Genomic DNA, 23103 nt, shown 5'->3' with positions numbered 1-23103 from the left:
TTTAGGCGGTCAAAAGTAATTGGACAAATAAACCAAACCCAAACAAAATATTTTTATTTTTAATATTTTGTTGCGAATCCTTTGGAGGCAATCACTGCCTTAAGTCTGGAACCCATGGACATCACCAAATGCTGGGTTTCCTCCTTCTTAATGCTTTGCCAGGCCTTTACAGCCGCAGCCTTCAGGTCTTGCTTGTTTGTGGGTCTTTCCGTCTTAAGTCTGGATTTGAGCAAGTGAAATGCATGCTCAATTGGGTTAAGATCTGGTGATTGGCTTGGCCATTGCAGAATGTTCCACTTTTTAGCACTCATGAACTCCTGGGTAGCTTTGGCTGTATGCTTGGGGTCATTGTCCATCTGTACTATGAAGCGCCGTCCGATCAACTTTGCGGCATTTGGCTGAATCTGGGCTGAAAGTATTTCCCGGTACCCTTCAGAATTCATCCGGCTACTCTTGTCTGCTGTTATGTCATCAATAAACACAAGTGACCCAGTGCCATTGAAAGCCATGCATGCCCATGCCATCACGTTGCCTCCACCATGTTTTACAGAGGATGTGGTGTGCCTTGGATCATGTGCCGTTCCCTTTCTTCTCCAAACTTTTTTCTTCCCATCATTCTGGTACAGGTTGATCTTTCTCTCATCTGTCCATAGAATACTTTTCCAGAACTGAGCTGGCCTCATGAGGTGTTTTTCAGCAAATTTAACTCTGGCCTGTCTATTTTTGGAATTGAGGAATGGTTTGCATCTAGATGTGAACCCTTTGTATTTACTTTCATGGAGTCTTCTCTTTACTGTTGACTTAGCGACAGATACACCTACTTCACTGAGAGTGTTCTGGACTTCAGTTGATGTTGTGAACGGGTTCTTCTTCACCAAAGAAAGTATGCGGCGATCATCCACCACTATTGTCATGCGTGGACGCCCAGGCCTTTTTGAGTTCCCAAGCTCACCAGTCAATTCCTTTTTTCTCAGAATGTACCCGACTGTTGATTTTGCTACTCCAAGCATGTCTGCTATCTCTCTGATGGATTTTTTCTTTTTTTTCAGCCTCAGGATGTTCTGCTTCACCTCAATTGAGAGTTCCTTAGACCGCATGTTGTCTGGTCACAGCAACAGCTTCCAAATGCAAAACCACACACCTGTAATCAACCCCAGACCTTTTAACTACTTCATTGATTACAGGTTAATGAGGGAGACGCCTTCAGAGTTAATTACAGCCCTTAGAGTCCCTTGTCCAATTACTTTTGGTCCCTTGAAAAAGAGGAAGCTATGCATTACAGAGCTATGATTCCTAAACCCTTTCTCCGATTTGGATGTGAAAACTCTCATAATGCAGCTGGGAGTGTGCACTTTCAGCCCATATTATATATATAATTGTATTTCTGAACATGTTTTTGTAAACAGCTAAAATAACAAAACTTGTGTCACTGTCCAAATATTTCTGGCCCTGACTGTATTTGTCGCAGCATTCATGCATCAATATAAGAAAACTGAATAATGCTGCCACGCCATTACATATTGCAGTCGGTAAACGTGACACTTTTACTTCCAGCCTGGACAACCCCCTTTAAGTCTCAAATTTAAGGTTCCGAAATGTTGAAATTGTCCTGGTTCTTGAGTGGTTAATGAATAGTATTGCCCACAAGATGAAATTGAAAGAATCCGGACACGATGAAATGAATTTCTTTAGTTGGGGAGGAACTTTTTGGAAGTCAGTGCATTTACAGGAATTCGAGAGAATGTTTAACTATTTTTGTCTTCATCCCATCCAATGAAAATCTGTGAATCTGACTAGCTGATAAACACATTCCCTTTTTTCTTTTGGAACAACACTTATAGATCATGCCTGATGAAGGGTCCTAAGCAATCTTGAACTTCACCTTCACTTTTATTTTTGATTTGCCATTAAAAGTTTATATTTTTTTGTTTCTTTTGCCGGGAGCAATCAATCGTCTAGAGATAAGAGACGCACAACAAGAGGACTGATCTCAAAGCTTAACATTGGAGGTAAGATGAAACTGGGAAAAAAAGCAAAATATATATTATGTATATATATATATATATATATATATATTGAATTCTGCTTTGAAACATAAACATTCTCTGTTTTTGTTTTCAGCCATTTTCCTATTTACAATGCAAATTCTCATCCACGTGGTTTTCCTTTTTGCAACAGCGATGTGCAAGAATAACGGGTCTGTCTCAGAAGTGACGTCTGAGGTTAGCACCATACAATCAATCAGAAAAGTATAATGAGTCTGTCCAATGTGCACTGACTGTACTTTATGTTTTTGGTGTACATTTATTTGCAGGTCATGATTTTGAACCCTTTGTCTGTCAATGTTTTTGAACTTTGGTACAGATTTACTAATCCCTGTCTAATATTGAGACTGCATAAAATTTAGGGTATATTAAGTTAGGGTACATGAACACCATTTTTTTTCAGGAGGGTACGATCCGGCTTCAAAAGCCACAAAACAGTTTAAAGGGAACCTTTCAGGTTCAATATCACCCAGAACCAAGAGCAGTTCTGCGTGTATATTGCTAATCCCTGCCTAACCGTCCCTGTATACACTAGCATAGATAAAGAAATCTATAGAAAAAGTATTTCTAAAGATCTTTTATCATATGCTACTGAGGCCAAGGACTAGTCCCCTGGACGTTAGTTTTTAAATGGAATCTGTCAGGTCCACTATGTACCCAGAACCACAAGCAGTTCTGCATGTATATTGCTAATTCCTGCCTAACCGTCCATGTATACACTAGCATAGATAAAGAGATCTATAGAAAAAGTATTTCTAAAGATCTTTTATCATATGCTAATGAGGCCAAGGACTAGTCTGCTGGGCATTAGTTTTTAAAGGGAATCTGTCAGGTCCACTATGTACCCATAACCACAAGCAGTTCTGGGTGTATATTGCTAATCCCTGCCTAACTGTCCCTGTATACACTAGCATAGATAAAGAGATCTTTAGAAAACGTATTTCTAAAGATCTTTTATCTTATGCTAATGATCACGGGGACTAGTCCCCTGGGCGTTTGTTCCCCTGGCTAGTTGGTCCCTTAGTATGTTAGTACGCCCCTGTGGGTGTACTATCATGCTAATGAATGGGCAGCATCAGAGGATGATCTCACTCACCTCTCCGCTGCCATCGCATCCGACTCCTGGATTTCGGCTAAGTGCTCATGATCCCGCACTTCTGGTCATGCACACTATGAAGCCGGGTGTACGCGTCCTGGCTTCAAACCCATGCAGTACCCATGACCGGAAGTGCGGGATCAGATGCACTGAGCCGAAATCCAGGACTCGGTCGTGATGGCAGCGGAGAGGTGAGTGAGATCATCCTCTGATGCTACGCATTCATTAGCATGTTAGCACGCCCACAGGGGTGTGCCTACATGCTAAGGGGGCCGACTAGCCAAGGGAAGTAATGCCCTTGGGACTAGTCCCTGTGCTCATTAGCATACGATAAAAGATCTTTACAAATACTTTTTCTAATGCTTCCTTTATTTATGCTACAAGATACAGGGACGGCTAGGCAGTTATTAGAAATATGCACCCAGGACTGCTCGTGGTTCTGGGTGCATATTACACCTGACAGGTTCACTTTAAAGAAATTGCCATAATATTCAAAATTTTTTGACATTTTTTATTTTATTCTTAAAAATAAGTTGGTTTATTCTTGGTTTAGGTATTTACTAACAAAGCCTTTATGTAAAAACAGGATTAGAGTTAGATCTGACTTGTCACATGGCATAAAAGTATTGTTTTCAGGCTCCCTATAGGGATAAAGTATGAGTAGGTGGACTTTAATCATGTACGACGTACTTAGAGAATGCAGTGGTATGCAAACATTTTGGCATCCATAAATGACTGCTATTGTGATCAATTAACCCCTTTACCCCCAGACGATTTTCCGTTTTTCATTTTTATTTTTTCCTCCTCTGCTTCCAAGAGCCATAACTTTTTTATTTTTCAGTCAATATTGCCATATGAGGGCTTGTTTTTGCAAAACGACTTGTTATTTTGAATGACACCCTTAGTTTTACCATATAATGTACTGGAAAATGGGAAAAAAATTCCAAGTGCGGTGAAATTGCAAAAAAAAGTGCACAATTGTTTGTGGGGTCTTTAATTTATCGTGTTCACTATATGGTAAAACTGACGTCTCAATATGATGCCTCAGGTCAGTACGAGTTCGTAGACACCAAACATGTATACTTTTACTTTTATCTAAGGGGTGAAAAAAAATCAGAAGTTTGCCAAAAAAAAGGTGGTGGTTTTGGCGCCATTTACTGAGACCCTTAGCGTTCTCATTTTTCGCCATCTGAGGCTCAGTGATAGCTTATTTTTTGTGTCTTGGGCTTGCGTTTTTAATTATATAATTTTTATGCAGATGCTATGTTTTGATCTCGTGTTTTTTGCATTTTAAAAAAAATTGCGGCAACCAAAAAACAATTTTGGTGTTTCTAATTTTTTTTATCGGTAGATCGTGTATCAATCAAATTTTATAATTTGATAGATTGGGCATTTCTGAATGCGGCAATACCAAAAATGTGTATTTTTTAAAATGTTTTATTTTGAATGGGGGAAAGAGGGGTGATTTTAACTTTTTTTTCATATTGTTTAAAACGTTTTACATTTTTTTTCATTTATTTTACTAGTCCGCCTAGGCGACATTATCACTGCACAGACTGATCGCTTGTGCATTTCTGCTGATCAGAGCTGCATCACTCTGATCAGCAGAAATGCTCATCTCCTGTGAGTGCCTGCGCTCTCTCGGACCTCAGTCGGCTCTCACAGGAAGTGAGTCATGGGAGCGTCAGGGATCATCAGCTGACCCTATGCTACCATGGCAACACATTGGCGCCCTGTGATCGTGTCATGGGGCCAACGATAGTGGCGGAGAACAGCGTGATCCCCACTCCGGCCATTTAAATCATGCTGTCAGTGTTTCCCAGCACGATCTAAAGCAGGGGTCTCAAACACGCGGCCCGCGGGCCGCATGTGGCCCCTCAGGGTAGTTCGTGCGGCCCCCAGGCCCGTGCCCCTGTACTATCGCGGCAGGTGCAGGGGCCGCAGCCACTGTCTGTACTTTATGTCCGATGAATGTGTTGCCGGCCCTGCGCTCTCGCTGACAGTGGCACTGCAGCTGCCGAGATAGTGACCAGGGGCACGGGCCTGGGGGCCGCACGAAGCAGAGATGAGGCAGCGGAGGGAGCGCGGGACCGGTGAGAAGAATGGTGTGTGTGTGTGTGTGTGTGTGTTGGACGTTAACCCCTTAGCGACCTATGACATACTGGGTACGTTATGGCTCCCTGGTACTTAAGGACCCATGACATACCCAGTACGTCATGGCAAAATCGCAGCCCCGGTGGCTGCAATCGCTGCAAATACCTTAGATTTGGGGAGGAGGGGACCTCAGGAGGTGTGGTGTCTCCTCCCCAGACCTACGGAGGCTGTGATTGGCGTTCATCAGCCAATCACAGCCACTAATGTTTCAGCCATTGAAAATCGCTGAAACATTGAACTCCATCCAAGATCAGGGCAGCTGTAGCCCTGATCATTGGCTGGAGCTGGATGACCTCTGTTTCACCCGCCCCCAGCTCTGATTGGAGAGACCGGCCTTGTGACCGATCTCTCCAATCACTGTGGATCTGGGGCCGGAGACCACTCCCCTCAGCTTCACTCCGGCGTCTGTGGAAGGTGAGGGGAGCTGCTGACCCATTACTACAGGATGGGGACAAAGTGCGCATATTACTATGAGATGGGGATAAGGCTGGGGACATTACTATAGGATTGGGACATTACAAGGATGGGCACAATACTATTGGATGGGGACATTATTACTATAGTATGGGGACATTACTATAGGATAGGGACTAGGATGGGCACATGACTATAGAATGGGGACAAGGCTGGGGACATTACTATAGGATAGGGGCATTACTACAAGGCGACAAGGATGGGAAACATTACCATACAAAGGGATAAGGCTGGGGACAAGATTGGCACATTACTGAAGGATGGGCACATTACTATAGAATGGGGACAGTACTATAGGATGGGGACATTGCTACAAGGGGACAAGGATGGGGAACATTACTATAAGATGGGGGACAAGGATGGACACATTACTATAGATTGGGGACATTATTATAGGATGGGGACAAGTATGAACACATTGCTACAAAATGGGGACAAGGATGAACACATTACTACAAAATGGGGACAAGGATGAACACATTACTACAAAATGGGGACAAGGATGGGGAACATTGCTTTAGGATGGGGACAAGGATGAGCACATTACTGTAGGATGGGGACTAGGATGGGGTACAATACTACAAGGGGACAAGGATGAGCACATTACTGTGGGATGGGGCACAATACTACAAGGGGACAAGGATGGGCACGTTACAACAATATGGGGAACATTACTAAAAGATGTTGGCCAAAATTTCTATGTAGTGCTAATTGTAAGACTATTAGTTACAAGAAAGGAATAAAATGTAAAAAAAAAAAAAAAAGTTTATATTTAAACAAAGAATGTGCTCGTTTGCTATAATGAACAAGTGAAAATGTTCAAAATCAGTGATCCCAAGGTGTGTAAAAAAAAAAATAAAATATATATATATTATATATGGTACCAATAAAAATGTTACTTTGTCCTGCAAAGAATGCGGCCCCCCAAATTATTTTTTTTCCTCTATGCGGCCCATACACCCAGCCAAGTTTGAGACCCCTGATCTAAAGGGTTAGCAGGTGCAGGTGTGGCGCCCAAGGACCTGGTCGCCACAACAGCATTGCCCTTCCAAAGGGTTAATGCTGAGCCTGAAAGTAATTGGGAGGTCCATTGGCCAGCAAGTTTAAAATCCAACGCAGTTCTCCCTCCGGCCAGCAGGGGGAGCTCTGAACCTGGAATTCCAGGGAGCATTCCTCAAGTCTGACCTGAGGGAGGAAATAGCAGTCAGTCTGTAGAGAGAAGTGAGAGCGAGCAGACGCAGAGTGTGCTGTCCTGTGGATCTGGGGCCTGGAGCTGGAGCAGCTTGGCCCAGGGAAGCAGGAGTAGCAGAGAGGCAGGGAAGAGACTCGGACATCGGAGTCTGTGGCCACCAGGGTTTAAAATATTCCCTTGTAGCCGAATCCGAAGGGCAGGAGAGCTGCAAGCACCTGGCCCATAAACAGCCCGAAGGTACAGCTGCAGCATCAGGGCCCGGTGTGGACTCCAGCAGAGAAGCACCAGAGAGGGCCTGCGCAGCCTACCACAGAGGGAAAGGGACGTACCACCAGTCCCAGCAGCAAGAGGGCCATTGCTAGATCCAGAGAGCAGGGTCCTATCATAGTAAAGAAAAGAACAGGAGTAGGCCTCATACTCAGCTGGCCAGAAAGATCACCCCAAGTACTTCCAGGCCGACCGGATCCCCTTCACCACCTGTGACGGTCTCCCAGGACTGGACTGTTCTTAAAGTAAAAGAGGAGAAGGTAAAGAGACTGTTGTTTGTGACTGGTTCTTTCATTGCCTGTCGGCCCTGCACCGTGTTATCCACACAACACCATAGACTTTCACGAGCACTAACAGTGTCCCCGGGGCACCGCTCCACCTGTGGGGAGCAGTACCACCATTGCTGCCATTACATCACCCCGGAGGCCTCATACAGCAGCGGCGGCTTAATAGCCGCAAACCACAGGTGGCGTCACGAAACAAATACTTTAATTGCTCCCAAGTCACCAGCCATATTTTAACTGACACCCACCAGGGCCACGGAGTCGGGCCCCGCTACCACTGATTACCCCCGGACTAGTCCGGCCCGGCACCGGGTGTCCCATAGCCCTGGGGTGGGCGAGTCACAGGCAGATCATCGATCCACCTGCGCCTGTTAGACACACATCTCTGCTGATCAGATCAGCAGACATGTGTGGGGATTACTGCGGGCTCGCCGCCGGAGCCCATGGTAACCGGAGATAGGCGACCAAGGACATACCGGTATGTCTTTAGTCGTAAAGCAAGTTGAAGATGAAATGATCTCTAAAAGGCAAAAAGTTAAAGATGACACATTTCCTTTGTATTTTAGGGAACACCTTTTTTATTTTCATCTTTTACATTTTTAAATGAACAAAAAAGGAAGATGGGCCAATATAAAAGTTTGGGCACCCTGCATGGTTAGAACCTAATAGTACCTCCTTTGGCCAGTACCTTATTTACACGAAAATAAGAAGGGGGTTTAAATAAATAATTTAAAAAAAAACAACGTGTGGTCCCCCCAATTTTGATACCCAGCCAAGATAAAGCCCGACAGCTGGGGGCTGGTACTCTCAGACTGGGGAGATCCATGCCTAAAAATTGCAACCTGCAGCCGCCCAAGATTGTCGCATCTATTAGAAGTGACAAACTCTGCGCTTTATCCTGTTCTTCCCGATTGCCCTGGTGCGGTGGCAAATGAGGTAATGAGAGGGTTAATGGCAGCCTACAACAGCCAATAAGCCCTAGATTAGTAATGGGGAGGGTCTCTGAGACACCTCCATCACTAATCTGTAAGTGACAGTAAATAAACACAAACACCGAAAAAATCCTTTATTTGGAATAAAAGACAAAATACGCCCTCTTTCACCACTTTATTAACCTTAAAACAACCCTGCACATCTGACGTAATTCACACGAGGTCCCATGACAATTCAGTTCTGCTAAATGTAAGGCCGGTGTCACACTTGAAAATGACTCGTGCGAGAATCGAGATGCATCACCTGGCACAGCCTGCTGTTCTCCGGACAGGAGCGTGCAGCTGCATGCATAAAAATACATTCAGCTGCATGCTCCTGCCCGAAGAACGGCAGGCTGTGCCAGGTGATGCGACTCGATTCTCACGCGAGTCACTCGTAAATGTGACACCAACCACAGAAAGTGGCCATAGAGGATGACTGCCACCTGTGGGTGCAGAAAGAAACTGAGTCGTAATGAGAGATTATGTCACTCAGGTAATTTGTGGTCACAGGTGGGAACATCCAGCTGTGACTGCAAATCACCTGAGTGACGTCACTGCAGATCGTGGCTCAGTCTCTGTCTGCAATCACAGCGGTCAGTCATGCAGGGGTGTGTTTTGTATTTTATTCCAAATAAAGGGTTTTTTTCGTGTTTGTGTTTATTTACTTTCACTTACAGATTAGTGATGGGGGTGTCTCATAGATGCCTGCCATTACTAATCTAGGACTTATGGAAAAAATGGAGGACAAAGGAGTTTTAAAGGTGAAAAAGTTAAAAAGTAAGTTTTATTGAGACAATGTATTAAAAAGGGAATTTTTACATTTCCATATGACACAACAATATATAGTTATAAAAATGAAAACAGTACAAGGAGGAAGTACAGTGGGTGAGCAGGGCAAAAGTAACCTAAATTGCGCCCAATGTCAGGTAATCTATTAGTAATCGCCGAATATACGGCTACCAATGAAGGTCAGAAATAATACATTGGACGCCTGGTATACAAAAGCCCGCGGGTGGGAGCGATGGAAAGGCAAGCGGTAGTGACCGGAGATACGCCCTGTACCTAGAAGCCTGAGAGTAATCGCCGGGTGAGCGGCTAACAAGGAGTCAGCGGTAATACCTGGGGCGCCGGTGCACACAGCCTGCAGATGGAAGTGCTCCGCGTGGAGGACCCGACGTACGTTTCGCAAAGGATTATGGTCGCTTATTCATGGGTAAGTTCACATGTGTTTGCAGGACCTTTTTGTATCTATGGTGACGGTCACATGACCGTCACCATATCCGATGGAATTGGACAACCGCGGCGCATGTGCAGGCGCGTCACCGCATCACATACACCCAGAGCGGCGTCAGAGTCCACCTGTGCCCCCGGAGACCCACAGGTAACCATGGGAATCACAACGCACACAGAGATCATATAGACGCCGCGAGGGGGCAGGAGGGGGTGACGCGACTGAGCATGCGCACATCCAAATCCACCACGCATAACAGAAAACCATGAGAGATAACATATGCCATATATATAAGAAATAAGAAAAAAAAAAAGGGAAAAATCACAAATATACATTTTAAATCATATACATAGTTTTCTTGTAATGGCCAGAATTGTATTATAAAGATCCAAAAATATGGTTTCTGTTGATGTTCAGAGATGGTCATAACATTGACACTGTCGATTAATTGGATGGATATTCAAAGGCGGGTCCATGGAGAAAAATAGGCTTAATAGTTTTTTAAGGATGTCCATCAACAAATAATTTTGGGTACTGCAATGCACAAATAAACAGATATATAATCAGCAAAATGAAAAAATAGAAAGATATATATATTTTTTAAAAGTATAAAAATTATAAAACACAACAGAGCACCCACAATCACATGATGATGATACAACAATTTATAGGAAAGGCGAAAAACTCAAATTTTCGTTGAGTCCCCTAGGACTCAGAGTATCAAGTGCCACAATCCATTTTACCTCCCTCTGAGCCAATATTTTCTTCATGTTGCCGCCTCTGATGCCCCCATGTATCAGATCGATCCCAAGAAATCTCAGGGATTGGATTTTTGTAACAATTGGCCTCGAGGAGTTGCCTTAGCTCTGTTATAGCCTTTCTTAATTGAACGATGGCTATATCCCCTCTGAAAGAACCTGTGACGTAGGTCACCTGCCTGTCCCTCAAATTTCTCCTCTGTGGAGCAGATCCGTTTTACCCTGAGAAACTGACCGACCGGGATGGCTTGGATAGTAGAGATGTTATGAGCAGAAGAGGCATGCAGTAAAGAATTCACTGCCGTCTCCTTTCTATAGACATCAGTCTGGAGGCGGCGCGAAGTCATGCAGGGGTGTGTTTTGTATTTTATTCCAAATAAAGGGTTTTTTTCGTGTTTGTGTTTATTTACTTTCACTTACAGATTAGTGATGGGGGTGTCTCCTAGATGCCTGCCATTACTAATCTAGGACTTAGTAGCTGCTGTGGGATGTCATTAACTCCCTCATTACCCTGATTGCCATCGCACCAGGGCAATCGGGAAGAGCCGGGTAAAGCGTTGGGCTTATCACATCTAATGGATTTTACCCATCATGATGTTAATTATGTGGCACCTTTGTAATGAGACACTTTTTATGGGCCATCAGTTGAACCAGCTGATAATATTTTTCACTAAGTGGCAGGATTAATTTCCAATTACTGATGGTTTACAAGCTGTGATACTTGCCAAAGGGGGGCTACTAGGTCCTAGCCATGCAGGGTGCCCAAACTTTGACATTTTTCCATTTCTGTTGTTTTCTTAATTTTAAAATGTAAAAGATGAAAGTAATTTTATTTTTTGCCTAAAATACAAAGGAAATGTGTCATCGATAACTTTATGCCTTTTAGAGATAATTTCATCCTCAACTTGCTTTACTGTTCATAACAGTCATTTTGACCAAGGGTGCCCAAACTTTTTACCACTGTATACTGAGTGTAATTAAATATTTACAAGCCTTTGTCTTTCATTCTGACTGTAACCCCCTTAGTGCAAATGGACGTATCTGTAAATTCATAGCAAAGTCTGCATGTCAGAAGCTCAGTCCCATCTCACACAAAGGATGCTGGCTGTGTTACCCAGCTGGAATCTGCCTATAAAAGCAACAATTGTTGCTAGGTCTGATAGCATTTAAGTGGTTAAAAATCTGTTATCAATGTCTAACAGAGGCATTTAAATGGGGGCAAATACTGATGTGGATGGGTTACTATAGAAGCAAGGGTCTTGTTGAAAGACCCCATGGCTATCATCATTTACGATATATACTACCATACTGTGGTATGGTAGCATATAGAACAAGCAATCAAAGGATCGCATATCCCCAAGGATAGTAAAGTTTTAAAAAATATTAAAAACCATTAATTAACCCCCTATTCTCAGTTTAAAAATAAGTAAAGAAAAAAAAAATCTGGTCTTGCCACATCTGTAAAAACCCAATCAATCAAAATGTAAATATAATTAACATATACAGTAAATACCATTTCGGTTAAAAAACTCAACACCAGATTTCCTATTTTTTGGTCGCCGCAGCTCTATCGCATAATTAAATAAAAGCACTTTTCAAAAAGTTGTCGGCGCTGATGTGAAAAAAACTCCCAAAAACTCCAAGTTGAGCAAAAATGTTATTACAAGCTTCTTTACACTTGAAAATTGGCAAAACGTGCTTGATGAATCTGGTCCAAAATCTGTAGTAATTAACTATGACAATACTAATCATATTTTCCTTAAGCAATGGTACTGGTAGTTATAAAAAAAAAATAAGAAAAAATCCTGTACATGCCCCAGGAAACTACAGAGTTTAAGACGTATTGTACATTTTCTAATCAGCCAGTCTTTTCTGTTATGTATTTTTTTCAGAGCTTTTTTCGTTATGCACCTTGTTTGTCTAGTTTTTTTGTTGTTTTCTGCCTCTTATTCATTTACACCTTATTTTTTTGATTTGTGCTTTTTTAAAGTTTATTTTATACTAGCTGGGGCCCCCGGTGTTGCATGAGATAGAAACTGTCTCTCTCCCACTCTCCCTCTGTCTATCTGTCTCCCTCACTCTCTGTCTGTCTCCGTCTGTCTGTCTCTCTCTTTCTGTGTCTTTGTCTCTCTCCCTGTCTGTCTCTCTCTCTATCCGTCTCTATCAGTCTCTCTGTCTCTGTCTGTTTGTCTCTATCTCTCTCTGTCTCTGTCTCCGTCTGTCTCCATCTCTCTGTCTGTCTCTTTCTCTCCCTGTCTGCCTCTCTTTCTCTGTCTCTCTCCATGTCTGTCTCTGTTTCTCTCTGTCTGGCTCTCTCTATCCATCTCTCTCTGTCTCTTTGTCTGTCTCTCTATTCATCTCTCTGTTTCTCTCTCTGTCTCTATCTCTCTCTCTGTCTGTCTCTGTCTGTCTCCTTCTCTCTCTGTCTCCCTCTCTCTGTCTGTCTGCCTCTCTCTATCTCTGTCTGTGTCTCTGCTTCTCTCTCTGTCTCTCTGTTTCTCTCTGTCTCTCTTTCTGTCCCTTTCTCTCTATCCACCTTTCTCTGTCTCTCTCTGTCTGTCTTTTTCTCTTTCTCTCTGTCTCTGTCTGTCTGTGTCTCTGCCCCTGTCTGTGTGTGTCTCTGTGTGTGTCTCTCTCTCTACCGATTTCATATTACCTCACACATAAGCTTCTTATACTAGGAATGTCCTCTGTTGCCTATAGCAACCAATCACAGCTCCTATTAATGACCTGTAGCTCCCAGCCCATTGACTTTAATGTAAGCAGGCTTTTAGTGAATAACTGTAAAGCGCGGGGTTACATTTTACCCTCAAAACTATTACGTTCCCTGAGTCACATGAGGTGGTTGTGCAAACTTTTGTGATTGTTAATGCGACAGTGCGGATTCCTTTAGTGGACACACACACATATGGTACATACACACACATACACTCGCTTTATATATTAGATTTGTTCTCTTGTTTTTGTTTTTTTTTTAATATAGTCACCATTGTGAGCAGAGTTTGTGGATTCCAGATGTTTTCAGCTGATTCATCAACTACGACCTTTTTTAAAAAAAACCCCCAAAAAAACAAATAAATAAATGAAGTTTTGGCTTAAATTTAAGTTAGTCCCCCCCCCCATCCTCTCGCCTGCAGTGATTTTATGTACATCTACAATTTTTGTTGAATTTTTAGTGGAAAATTCAACTTTTTTTGCTATTAAAAAAGTTTAAAAACCAAAATAAAGATTTTCATTTTGTGCAAAATTCATGAACCACTAGAGATATTTTGAAAAAGCAAATAAATATAATTTTTAATTTTGTGCAAAATTTGTGAACCTCGAGAGACATTTTGAAAAAACATCACCGAATACCATAAGACAAAAAATAAAAAACCCAAAGCAACAAAATATGCTAATGCTGAATCGGAGCCTGTAGGTGATACGCCCGCACCGGGGCAGTGGAGGTTACTTGTTACCGGGCCGGTGTAGGGAGGGATGTCACAGCGGCCAGGCCCAGCTCCGTGACCCCAGCGGTGTCAATAAAGATGAAGGGAATATTTACAGGGGAGTTGAGTTTATTCATGATGCCAGCTGTGGTATGCGGCCAGTCCGCTGGGGCAGATGATGGCGCAGCTCAGTTGGTACAGCTCTCCACAGGCAGAGTTCAGGCCCCAGTGATGTTGGGAGTGGTAATCTCCGCCGTGCAGGGATATGAGGCTGGGGGTGCAGGAATGATAGGAAGACACAGGGTTGCAGTCAAAGTTCTTTTACTCACTAAGGTTTCCGGTCCTGGTTCACATGGATAATATGTGACCGCCTCTGGAGTACTGAGCTTCGTCATAATGGGCTCCAGCCGATCCCGGATAGTTTGAAGGTTAAGGCCGGTGCACTGTTCTGTGTGTCCTTCCTGCTTGTGGTCCCTCCACCCCAATGCTTTGTCAGTGGAATGGGTCACGGGTGCCTGACACACTCCCCATGAGCCCCAGGACCCCTTCCTGTCCTACACCCAGGTCTAGCTGCCCCAGCTCCAGACCACGGGTATTCTGGACTCCTCTGTGTCCTACTCCGCCCTGTCTGTCTGCGTGTCTCTGACTGTTCTGCCCTCCTCTCACAGGCTGCTCCCCCTAACTACACTCCACCCCCGGGTGGCTGGACTAGTGGGCAGGAGGTCCCATACCTAACGATGGCCACCCCAGCATCCTACCCTAACCCAGTCCCAGTGGAAGAGCTGCTAAAGTGAGTGTTGTGTGAATTGTGTGCATAGCGGTGGATGACCTCCTCTGTACCCGGAATGGAATACCACACCTTGGCTGAGATGCAGTATCCCTGTGGCGACTGAAGCCTCAGGGGCGTCACATAGGCTTGAAGCATGTTAGAGAATATGAAAATCTGCAAACTTACTATTAATATTTTTAGAATTAAATATTTTGAAATTCATTTTCTGTTTTTTTTTTTTCTATAATTCAGGAAATAATTGCTGCCCTGGAGCCAAATTCAGAACAAAAAGACCTAAATCAAGAGACATCTACAGACATACATAATGTCACCAATCCACAGAAATCAATAAACAGTAAAAATGAAGTTCCTATAGGTCTGAAAGATCCGTCCACGGAAAAGGTAGAAGAATCGGCAGGATCTTCTTCAGCTCATTCTCCCGTTAAAGACACTGAAGAGAAAGTGAAAAAGATCTTAGAAGCTGATGATGAAGAACAAAATGGAGTTCCGCCTGAAAAGGAAAATGTTAACCAATGTGAACCCAAAAGTAACCAAACCAAAGATGAGGAAGATATGGAAATACCTCTGCCGACAGTGGAATCAACAACAGCAGCTGTAGAGTCTACTTGTTCTGCGCTGTGGCCAGAATGCACAAATCTTCAAAACTCCACCGAGGAGGTTTCAAGACAACTCAGGAGATTCACGCTGGAGGTTTACAGAAAACTGTCGCAACGTGATGAAATGTCAAACATCGTGATTTCTCCATTTAGCATCGCGCTGGGGCTATCACAGCTACTGTTGGGTAAGGAACACAGATGCTGCTTTTTATAAAGATTGAAAATGAGTTTGATAGCTATTTTTTTTAGCTGAATTTGGGTTTCGTTGACAATTTTGCACCTTTTGCCTTCTATAGTCTTTATCTATTTCTGGCTGAAGTTATCTGAGATTTCGTCAGTGAGCTCATTCCGACAAATCAATTGGAGAGTTTCTAATGCGGGCTTTACACGAGACGATATATTGTGCGATATGTCGTCGGGGTCACGGTTTTCGTGACGCACATCCGGCATAGCGCACGACGTCGTCTCATGTGACACCTCCGAGCGACGCAGTATCGCTCACAAATCGTGAGTCGTGTACTCGTCGTTAACGTTCATAATAACGTTTATTTTCATGGGTGCAGGTTGTTCATCTTTTCCGTGGCATCACACGTTGCTCCATGTGACACCACGGGAACGATGAACAGAGCATACCTGCGTCCCACGGCACCCGCCGGCTTAATGGAAGGAAGGAGGTGGGCGGGATGTTTACATCCCGCTCATCTCCGCCCCTCCGCTTATATTGGCCGGCTGCCGTGTGACGTCGCTGTGACGCCGACCGTCCCTCCCACTTCAGGAAGGGAACGTTCGTCACCCACAGCGAGGTCGTCCGGAAGGTAAGTGCGTGTGATGGGAGTTAATCGAGTTTGTGCGCCACGGGCAGCGATTTGCCCGTGATGCAAAAACGACGGGGGCGGGTACGATCGCTCGTGCTATCGCACGATAGATCGACTCGTGTAAAGCAGGCTTAACTCTTTTCGACTAAAGTCACACATCCAGAAATCATCTGTTAGGCCTTGGCTCCATTTGCAGGATAATAAACAAAAAGTTCCTAAAATATACAAATTTTATCATTTATTCATAAAAAACGCCATAAAAAGGTAACCAGAGAGGAACCAGTTGATAAAGGGAGATGGTGAAAGAAATATTGATATGTAAGGTATAGCAAAACCAACAGGGCGCTAGAATTGCTCCTAAGAGCTGGGCCTACCTTGCCGCATAAGTTGGTGCCCTAGCCTACCTTGCCGCGGAGGTTGTCGCCCTTGAAAAGCGCATTTGGCACCCCCGCTCACTGGAGACTCACCCTCGGAAACCCTACAGGAATCCCTAAGCTAAAGCCTGCTGATATCACACTATCCACAAAACAAGTTTGACCATAAAGGCTGCTTTACACACCACGATATTGCTAGCGATCTTGTTAGCGATGTGACACGCCCAGATCGTCGTTACGATTTGCCGAGATCGTTCATAGGTTGTTTTGTAGCGGTCACACGTACACATCTCACAAACAACGCTACATCGTTCAGCGATATATTGTTTGACCAAGGCAGTCGTGTGGATGTTGTTCGTCATTGGCAGGGTGTCAAACGTAGCAATATGTCTGCTGCATTCCAAACGACAAACAATCTGATGAGTGGTGACGTCACTCAGGCTATTTGTGGTCACAGCTGGAGGTTCTCATGGTCCTCCATCTGTGATCGCAGGTAACCTGACCTGAGGTGAGCTCATTGAACTGAGTGACCTTACTCAGCCCATGGACACCCCAAAATAGCATTGTGGTCGGAGTAGGTTAATCACATGGAACAGTGTGCAAACTTTTCTACAGTATGAGAGCATTGCACAAAGAAACACACACAACATAGGCGTATTACATATTAGGGTAATAGTTAGAAGACCTGTCAGCAGATTAGAAATGGCTACTTTTTTTTTTTTATTCCCGATGCTTCCCAGAGCATTCCAATTATTGTATGTTTTTTACAGTTCCAGAGAAATGGGCTTTTATATTTAGTGCACATTTTTATGTTTTTTTTTCTAAGGGAACGTGGTTCACAGGGTAATTATGCAGAGTTCCCTAAAAATCACATCCCCTCAGAATCCTGTGAGCCACATCCACTTGATAAAAGCCATAAAATTAGCACTAAATATCTCTGAAACTGTATGATGGATTTAAAAAAAAAAAAAAAAAAAAAAAAGAAAATACCACTTGGGGGACCAATGGGACTGTAATATGAGCAAAAACTGGTAACTTTTGATCTGGTAACAAGTATGCTTTAACCCATTTGCACATTTGGATATAAATTAAGGACCTGGAAAGAGATTCTCATGTTTGGAGGTGCTCAGGAGCTGAGCTCCCCCCACAGAAGCCAGATGCCGGCTATATTATATAGCAAGCATCTGCATCTAACAGCCACCACAGAAACTGACAATCTCTACATAAAATGTGCCAGTACTCGTATGTCTCATCAACCCTGATGGCGACACAAAGCAAACATTTGTTTTTACATTATTCTGATTTTTTTTTCATCACTTAACCCCTAAATGACATAGGGGTAAAGTGATGAGACGATTCCCTGATTTTGATGTGGGCTGTGTCTCAACAGATGACGGATGTGTTACTGTGTTACATCTGCCTTGAACAGAGCTTGAATTGTGTAATTTTTGCAATTTTGACCCACTTGTATTTCTTTTCATTGCTTTTCAGTACACCACATGATAAAAATAGATGGTGTGATTCAAAAGTACAACCCATCCTGTAAAAAAAATTGTCTTATCTAGCTATGTCAACGGGAAAAAAATAAAAATTTATGGCTCTTGGATGAAGGGGAGGAAAAATCAAAAGCGCAAAAACAAAAAAATATTGGGCAATAAAGATGTTGTCCAGTACTAGGACAACCTAACCCCTTCTGAATCCATATGTTTCCCCCAAGTAAAACAAAAAAGCCTATACTCACCTCCCGTACCAGCCCCATTAAAGCTGTACCGGTGCTCATGTGTCGTTGGGATGTCATGCAAGCCCCGGGTCCAATCAGTGCTGGTTTCTCTCTCCCCACCTTCAGACTAAACAAGTTAATCAACAGGAAGTGAGCATTCACTTCCTGTTTATAGCTTCTATGTTCAAAGGCGGGAGAGAGAAACCGGCACTGATTGGATGAGGGGCTCGTGTAATGTCATAATAACCCCACGTGAGCCCCAGCATCACGAGCCCTAGCACCACTGGAACAGCAGCGGTACGGGAGGTGAGTATAGGCTTTATTATTTTCTGTTGGGGAATCATGTGGAATCAGAAGGGGTTGTCCTAGTAGGCATAAAGTAAAGTAAAGCCAAGACATCAATTGTTTAAAATCCCAAAATGCATTTTTGTTTAGGATTTTCAAAGCAATTTCCCATTGATTTCAATAGAGAGCAAAGTACGCCACTTCCAATGATACTTGGCACCTTGTGAGTTTTGTGGTGCACATTTCTGTCTTTTCTCTCCAAAATGTTACCAAAAAGATTGTTTAAAAAAAAGCAAACAAAAAAACTAAAAATGTTACTATTTTCTTCAAGTTCTCAGAAATTTTTTTATATAATCATTATTAACTTTTTTGCATCCAGGATCTAGTGGAGAAACAAGAAAATTAATGCTGGAAGTATTATACGGTGATATGGAAAATCCCCAGTGTGTGCATCATGCGATCAAGGACTTGACCAACTTGAAATCATTTATTAGTGCAAATGAAATTTTCTTCAATAAAGGTGAGAAATAAATGGGAAAGGGTAAGTAAATTTTTCCTTTATGCATAGAGACATCCTTAGAGAAGTAAGTATTAATGTAATATATAAAGCTGTGTGTATGTGTGTATGTATGTAAGTGTGTAAGTTTGTATGTGTGTATGTGTGTATATGTATGTGTGCATGTGTGTATGTATGTGTGTGTGTATGTATGTGTGTGTGTGTGTGTAAGTATGTATGTATGTGTGTATGTGTGTATAAGTATGTGTGTGTATGTATGTGTGTATTTATGTGTGTGTATGTAAGTGTGTATGTATGTGTCTATGTATGTATGTAAATGTGTATGTATGTGTGTGTATGTATGTAAGTGTGTATGTATGTATGTGTGTGTATGTGTGTATGTATGTAAGTGTGTATGTATGTGTATGTAAGTGTGTATGTATGTATGTGTGTGTGTGTATGTATGTACAGTATGTATGTATGTATGTGTATGTAAGTGTGCATGTATGTATGTATGTGTGTATGTGGGTGTATGTCCTCTACATTCTCTTAACAATCTGTGAAAGTGTTCCACACTTTGATGGAAACTGAGTGTTCTGTCCATTTTTTTTTTTTCCACAAACCCATAGACTTCTGTTGCGCATTTTGATCCGACACTCAGACATGTGTCTGCAATTTTGTGTTATATGACAAGGGAAGAGAGAAAGAGATGCGCTGTGTAACACCCAGTGGTGAGGGTGGGATTAGTTATTGCCCAGAGGCTGCTCACCTGATGGGGTTGTGCACCCTTGCACAACCCCAGTGAAAGTGAAGAATAGTCCACAGGGAGACCGCTGGAGACTGGACCTTTGTACAGAACCTGGAACCAGCGTGGAACGAATTCTTCCGGGTAGGTCACATGAGCGCACGCGACTGAAAGGGCGTTACCGCAGGTCCTATGCAGGCCAGATGAAGCCTGGTAACCCAGCAACTGTAGGTCCTGGTGACTGGTGTATGAGCCTCCGCTCCCACAGCTGCTCCTGCCGTTGATCCCTCACAGGGATAGTACAAGTGGATAGCAAGATGGTGGTCAGATAGGAGCGCTATTAAGCAGGAGGACTAGATGAGTAAAATTTATAAACAAACCTTTTATTTGAAAACCATCTAATGGCCGTTAGAGAGTTTTCAAATAAAAGGTTTGTTTATAAATTTTACTCACCTAGTCCTCCTGCTTCCTAGCGCTCCTATCTGACCGCCATCTTGCTATCCACTTGCAATTTTGTGTTGACTGCTCGGTCCACGAAAAATCACAGATATGTGATTGACCCCATTTACTAGTATAGGTGTAAGGAGGTGGTGGTGTGAGAACTCCCCTCTGAAGACACCAACCAGAATGTCTTATTAGATTTTTGGCTGGTTATGCTGTAAGTGCGGCTGGTGCCATCTAGTGGCCAAAAGGGTACAGTGTCGTATTTAATGCTAAGTTATTGCTAATGTGCATTTATATGCTTTTAAAAGTGTAATGTGTTTTGTACCTATTATTATTGAAAGACCATATTGTGTAAAGAGTAAAAGTAAAGTAAAGTAAACACCCATATAGACGTTCTGTGGGACACACCCAGTTGGTTGAAAGGAAAATTAGCATCTTTATTACTGGGGGGCCATAACTTTGGAACAGAGGAACAAATAAAAAATAGTGTGTAAAGGTATAAGCATGTGGGAAGATAGTGTGAACTCTATCTATACTTTATGTTGTAGTAATCAAGACATAAAAGTGAGTAAAATCAAATTAAAGAGACAAAAATGATTCAAAAGCAATGTATATCATATTCTCTCTTTCAATGTTTTGTATGTAAAGGAGCCCTGTCACTTGACTTATGTAATGTCTCTTTTCAGACTTTTCTTTAAAAGAAGAGTTTCGAAGCCAATCAGAAAAATATTATGGATCTCAAGGAATAAAATTAAAAAACGATAAAATGAAAGACTTGAACAGAATTAACAATTGGGTCTCGACAGTAACAGATAAACGTATTCCAGACTTGTTCAAAGAGCTTCCTGACTTTGAGCTGATGCTGATCAGTGTGATATATTACCAAGGTAAGTCTGCAAGCACTAGTGTGTATTCAGCTCACTGTATACCTGTTCCTTTCATTGCTGCCTGTACACAATTTATCCCCTGGAGTTGTTGGGGGAGACCTCTAAGGGGGTCTCTCAGGGTCGCAGAGGAGGATTCCAGATCAGATCTGCACAGATATACATGTATGAGGAAAAGTGACCACACAGAGATGTGTCTCTATCCGGGAGAAGCACAATGCTCTTCTAACCCGTATATTGTTAAACAAATCACAGCTATACAATTCCTTCGGTACGTTCGTATTGCTGTTGACCAATTATCTAACTTGGTTTCACTTACTCCCTTATTTGGCTACAGTTTCTTACATGACTATACTGTCCTTGATAAGGCACCTGGACATAAGCAAAGTCTTTGCATGTACGTGAGCAGCTTGTTACTGACATTCAAGAGACCAGTCTAATCTAGCCTCCTGAATGCCTACTTTGTTCTATTTAGAAGATATACTGTGGAGATAAAGAAGCGCAATAGGGTCTTACCCCAGTAGCAATGGGGGAGAGAGAGATATGGTATTACTCACCTATAGGGGTTGTGACAGTCACAACACCTATACCAGCATATATGTAGGTAATTCCAAGCCACGGCAGCGGTCCCTCGGTTGGCAGATAACAGAGAGTAGTAGAATGAGGGTTTCCAGGCCGCGCCAATGACTAGCCGATATTAGGATGTTAGATTAATGTTGCTTTTATTCCAATGTACAGGTCTACGCCTAGGTCTACGTACATTGGAATAAAAGCAACATTAATCTAACATCCTAATATCGGCTGGTCATTGGCGCGGCCTGGAAACCCTCATTCTACTACTCTCTGTTATCTACTTTGTTCTATTTAACATAATTAGTTTCAATAATACATTCCAGAAGATGTATCCTAGTATACATGATAGCATTTAAGCAATGGCTATACAAAGACAGATTATCTTATTATTTTGGACAATTGATTCATAGCCTTGGCCCTCACACAGTCAGGGTTTAAAGGGAACCTGTCAGGTAATTTATGTGTTCTAACCTGGTAGCAGTGTGATGTGTGGCCTAGTAACCCCTTCCTACCCATCCCTGTGTTGTAATATTGTGTAATGTGCATGTATAAAAATATGTTTTATTTCTTATGTGTACCCTATGTAAATTAGCAGGGGCTCTAGCCCCATGGGCGTCCCATCGCCCTGTGGGCATTTCCATGTTTTCTGTAGTATCACGCCCCTGTGGGCGTGATACCATGGATTTACATTAGTGACGTCCCCGTCGCTCCTTGAGTTCCCGCACCTGCGCACTTACCATTCCCGCAGCCTTGTTATCCGGGTGCTTCTCGTCTTCAGACGCGCGCTGCACATGACCGGAGCCGCAGGAGTCTTCTCTCTTGTGCCTGGGTCGAGCTGCTCCAGACCACAGGTCTTCACTCCTCCGCCTCAATGGGCAAGGCTTCTGCTGGAACACCAACCACAAACTGTGACCACTCACTCCATAGGCAAGGTTTCTGCTGCAATATCAGCCACAACCTGTGACCACTCACTCCACGGGCAAGGCTTTTGCTGCAACACCAGCTACAACCTGTGACTACATGCTCCATGGCTGAGGCTTCTGCTGCAACACCAGCCACAGCCAGTGACCAGTCCCTCCATGGCTGAGGCTTCTGCTACAACACAAGCCACGACCTGTGACCATTTCCTCCATGGGCGAGGCAACTGCTGCAACACAAGCCACAACAAGTGACCACTCCCTCAATGGGTGAGGCTTCTGCTGCAACACCAGCCACAACCTGTGACCACATACTCCATGGCTGAGGCTTCTGCCAACAACACCAGCTGCAACCTATGACCACTCCCTCCATGGGCAAGGTTTCTGCTGCAACACCAGCCACAACCTGTGACCATTTGTTCTATGGCTGAGGCTTCTGCTGAAACACAAGCCACAACCTGTGACCACTCACTTCATGGTTGAGGCATCTGCTGCAACACCAGCCACAACCTGTGGCCACTAGCTTATGGGCAACGCTTCTGCCGCAACATAAGCCATAAC

General features: G+C 43.3%; 1 protein-coding gene across 1 annotated transcript in view; it reads left to right on the top strand.

Moving 5' to 3' along the window:
• The first annotated feature begins 1773 nt into the window (after positions 1-1773).
• LOC142302109 (factor XIIa inhibitor-like) overlaps positions 1774-23103 on the top strand; it is a 61231-nt gene continuing 39901 nt past the window's right edge. Inside the window, exons 1-5 of the mRNA XM_075343199.1 lie at positions 1774-2009; positions 2122-2222; positions 14925-15474; positions 18863-19003; positions 20855-21055. Coding sequence (XP_075199314.1) covers positions 2139-2222; positions 14925-15474; positions 18863-19003; positions 20855-21055 — 976 coding nt within the window. The 5' untranslated portion in view covers positions 1774-2009; positions 2122-2138. The remainder of the gene's footprint in view (positions 2010-2121; positions 2223-14924; positions 15475-18862; positions 19004-20854; positions 21056-23103) is intronic.

The sequence above is a fragment of the Anomaloglossus baeobatrachus genome, chromosome 1 (genome assembly GCF_048569485.1).
Source record: "Anomaloglossus baeobatrachus isolate aAnoBae1 chromosome 1, aAnoBae1.hap1, whole genome shotgun sequence".
NCBI classification, from domain to species: Eukaryota; Metazoa; Chordata; class Amphibia; order Anura; family Aromobatidae; genus Anomaloglossus; species Anomaloglossus baeobatrachus.
The sequence above is the reverse complement of the archived record's forward strand: the minus strand, read 5'-3'. Positions and strand labels throughout refer to the sequence as shown.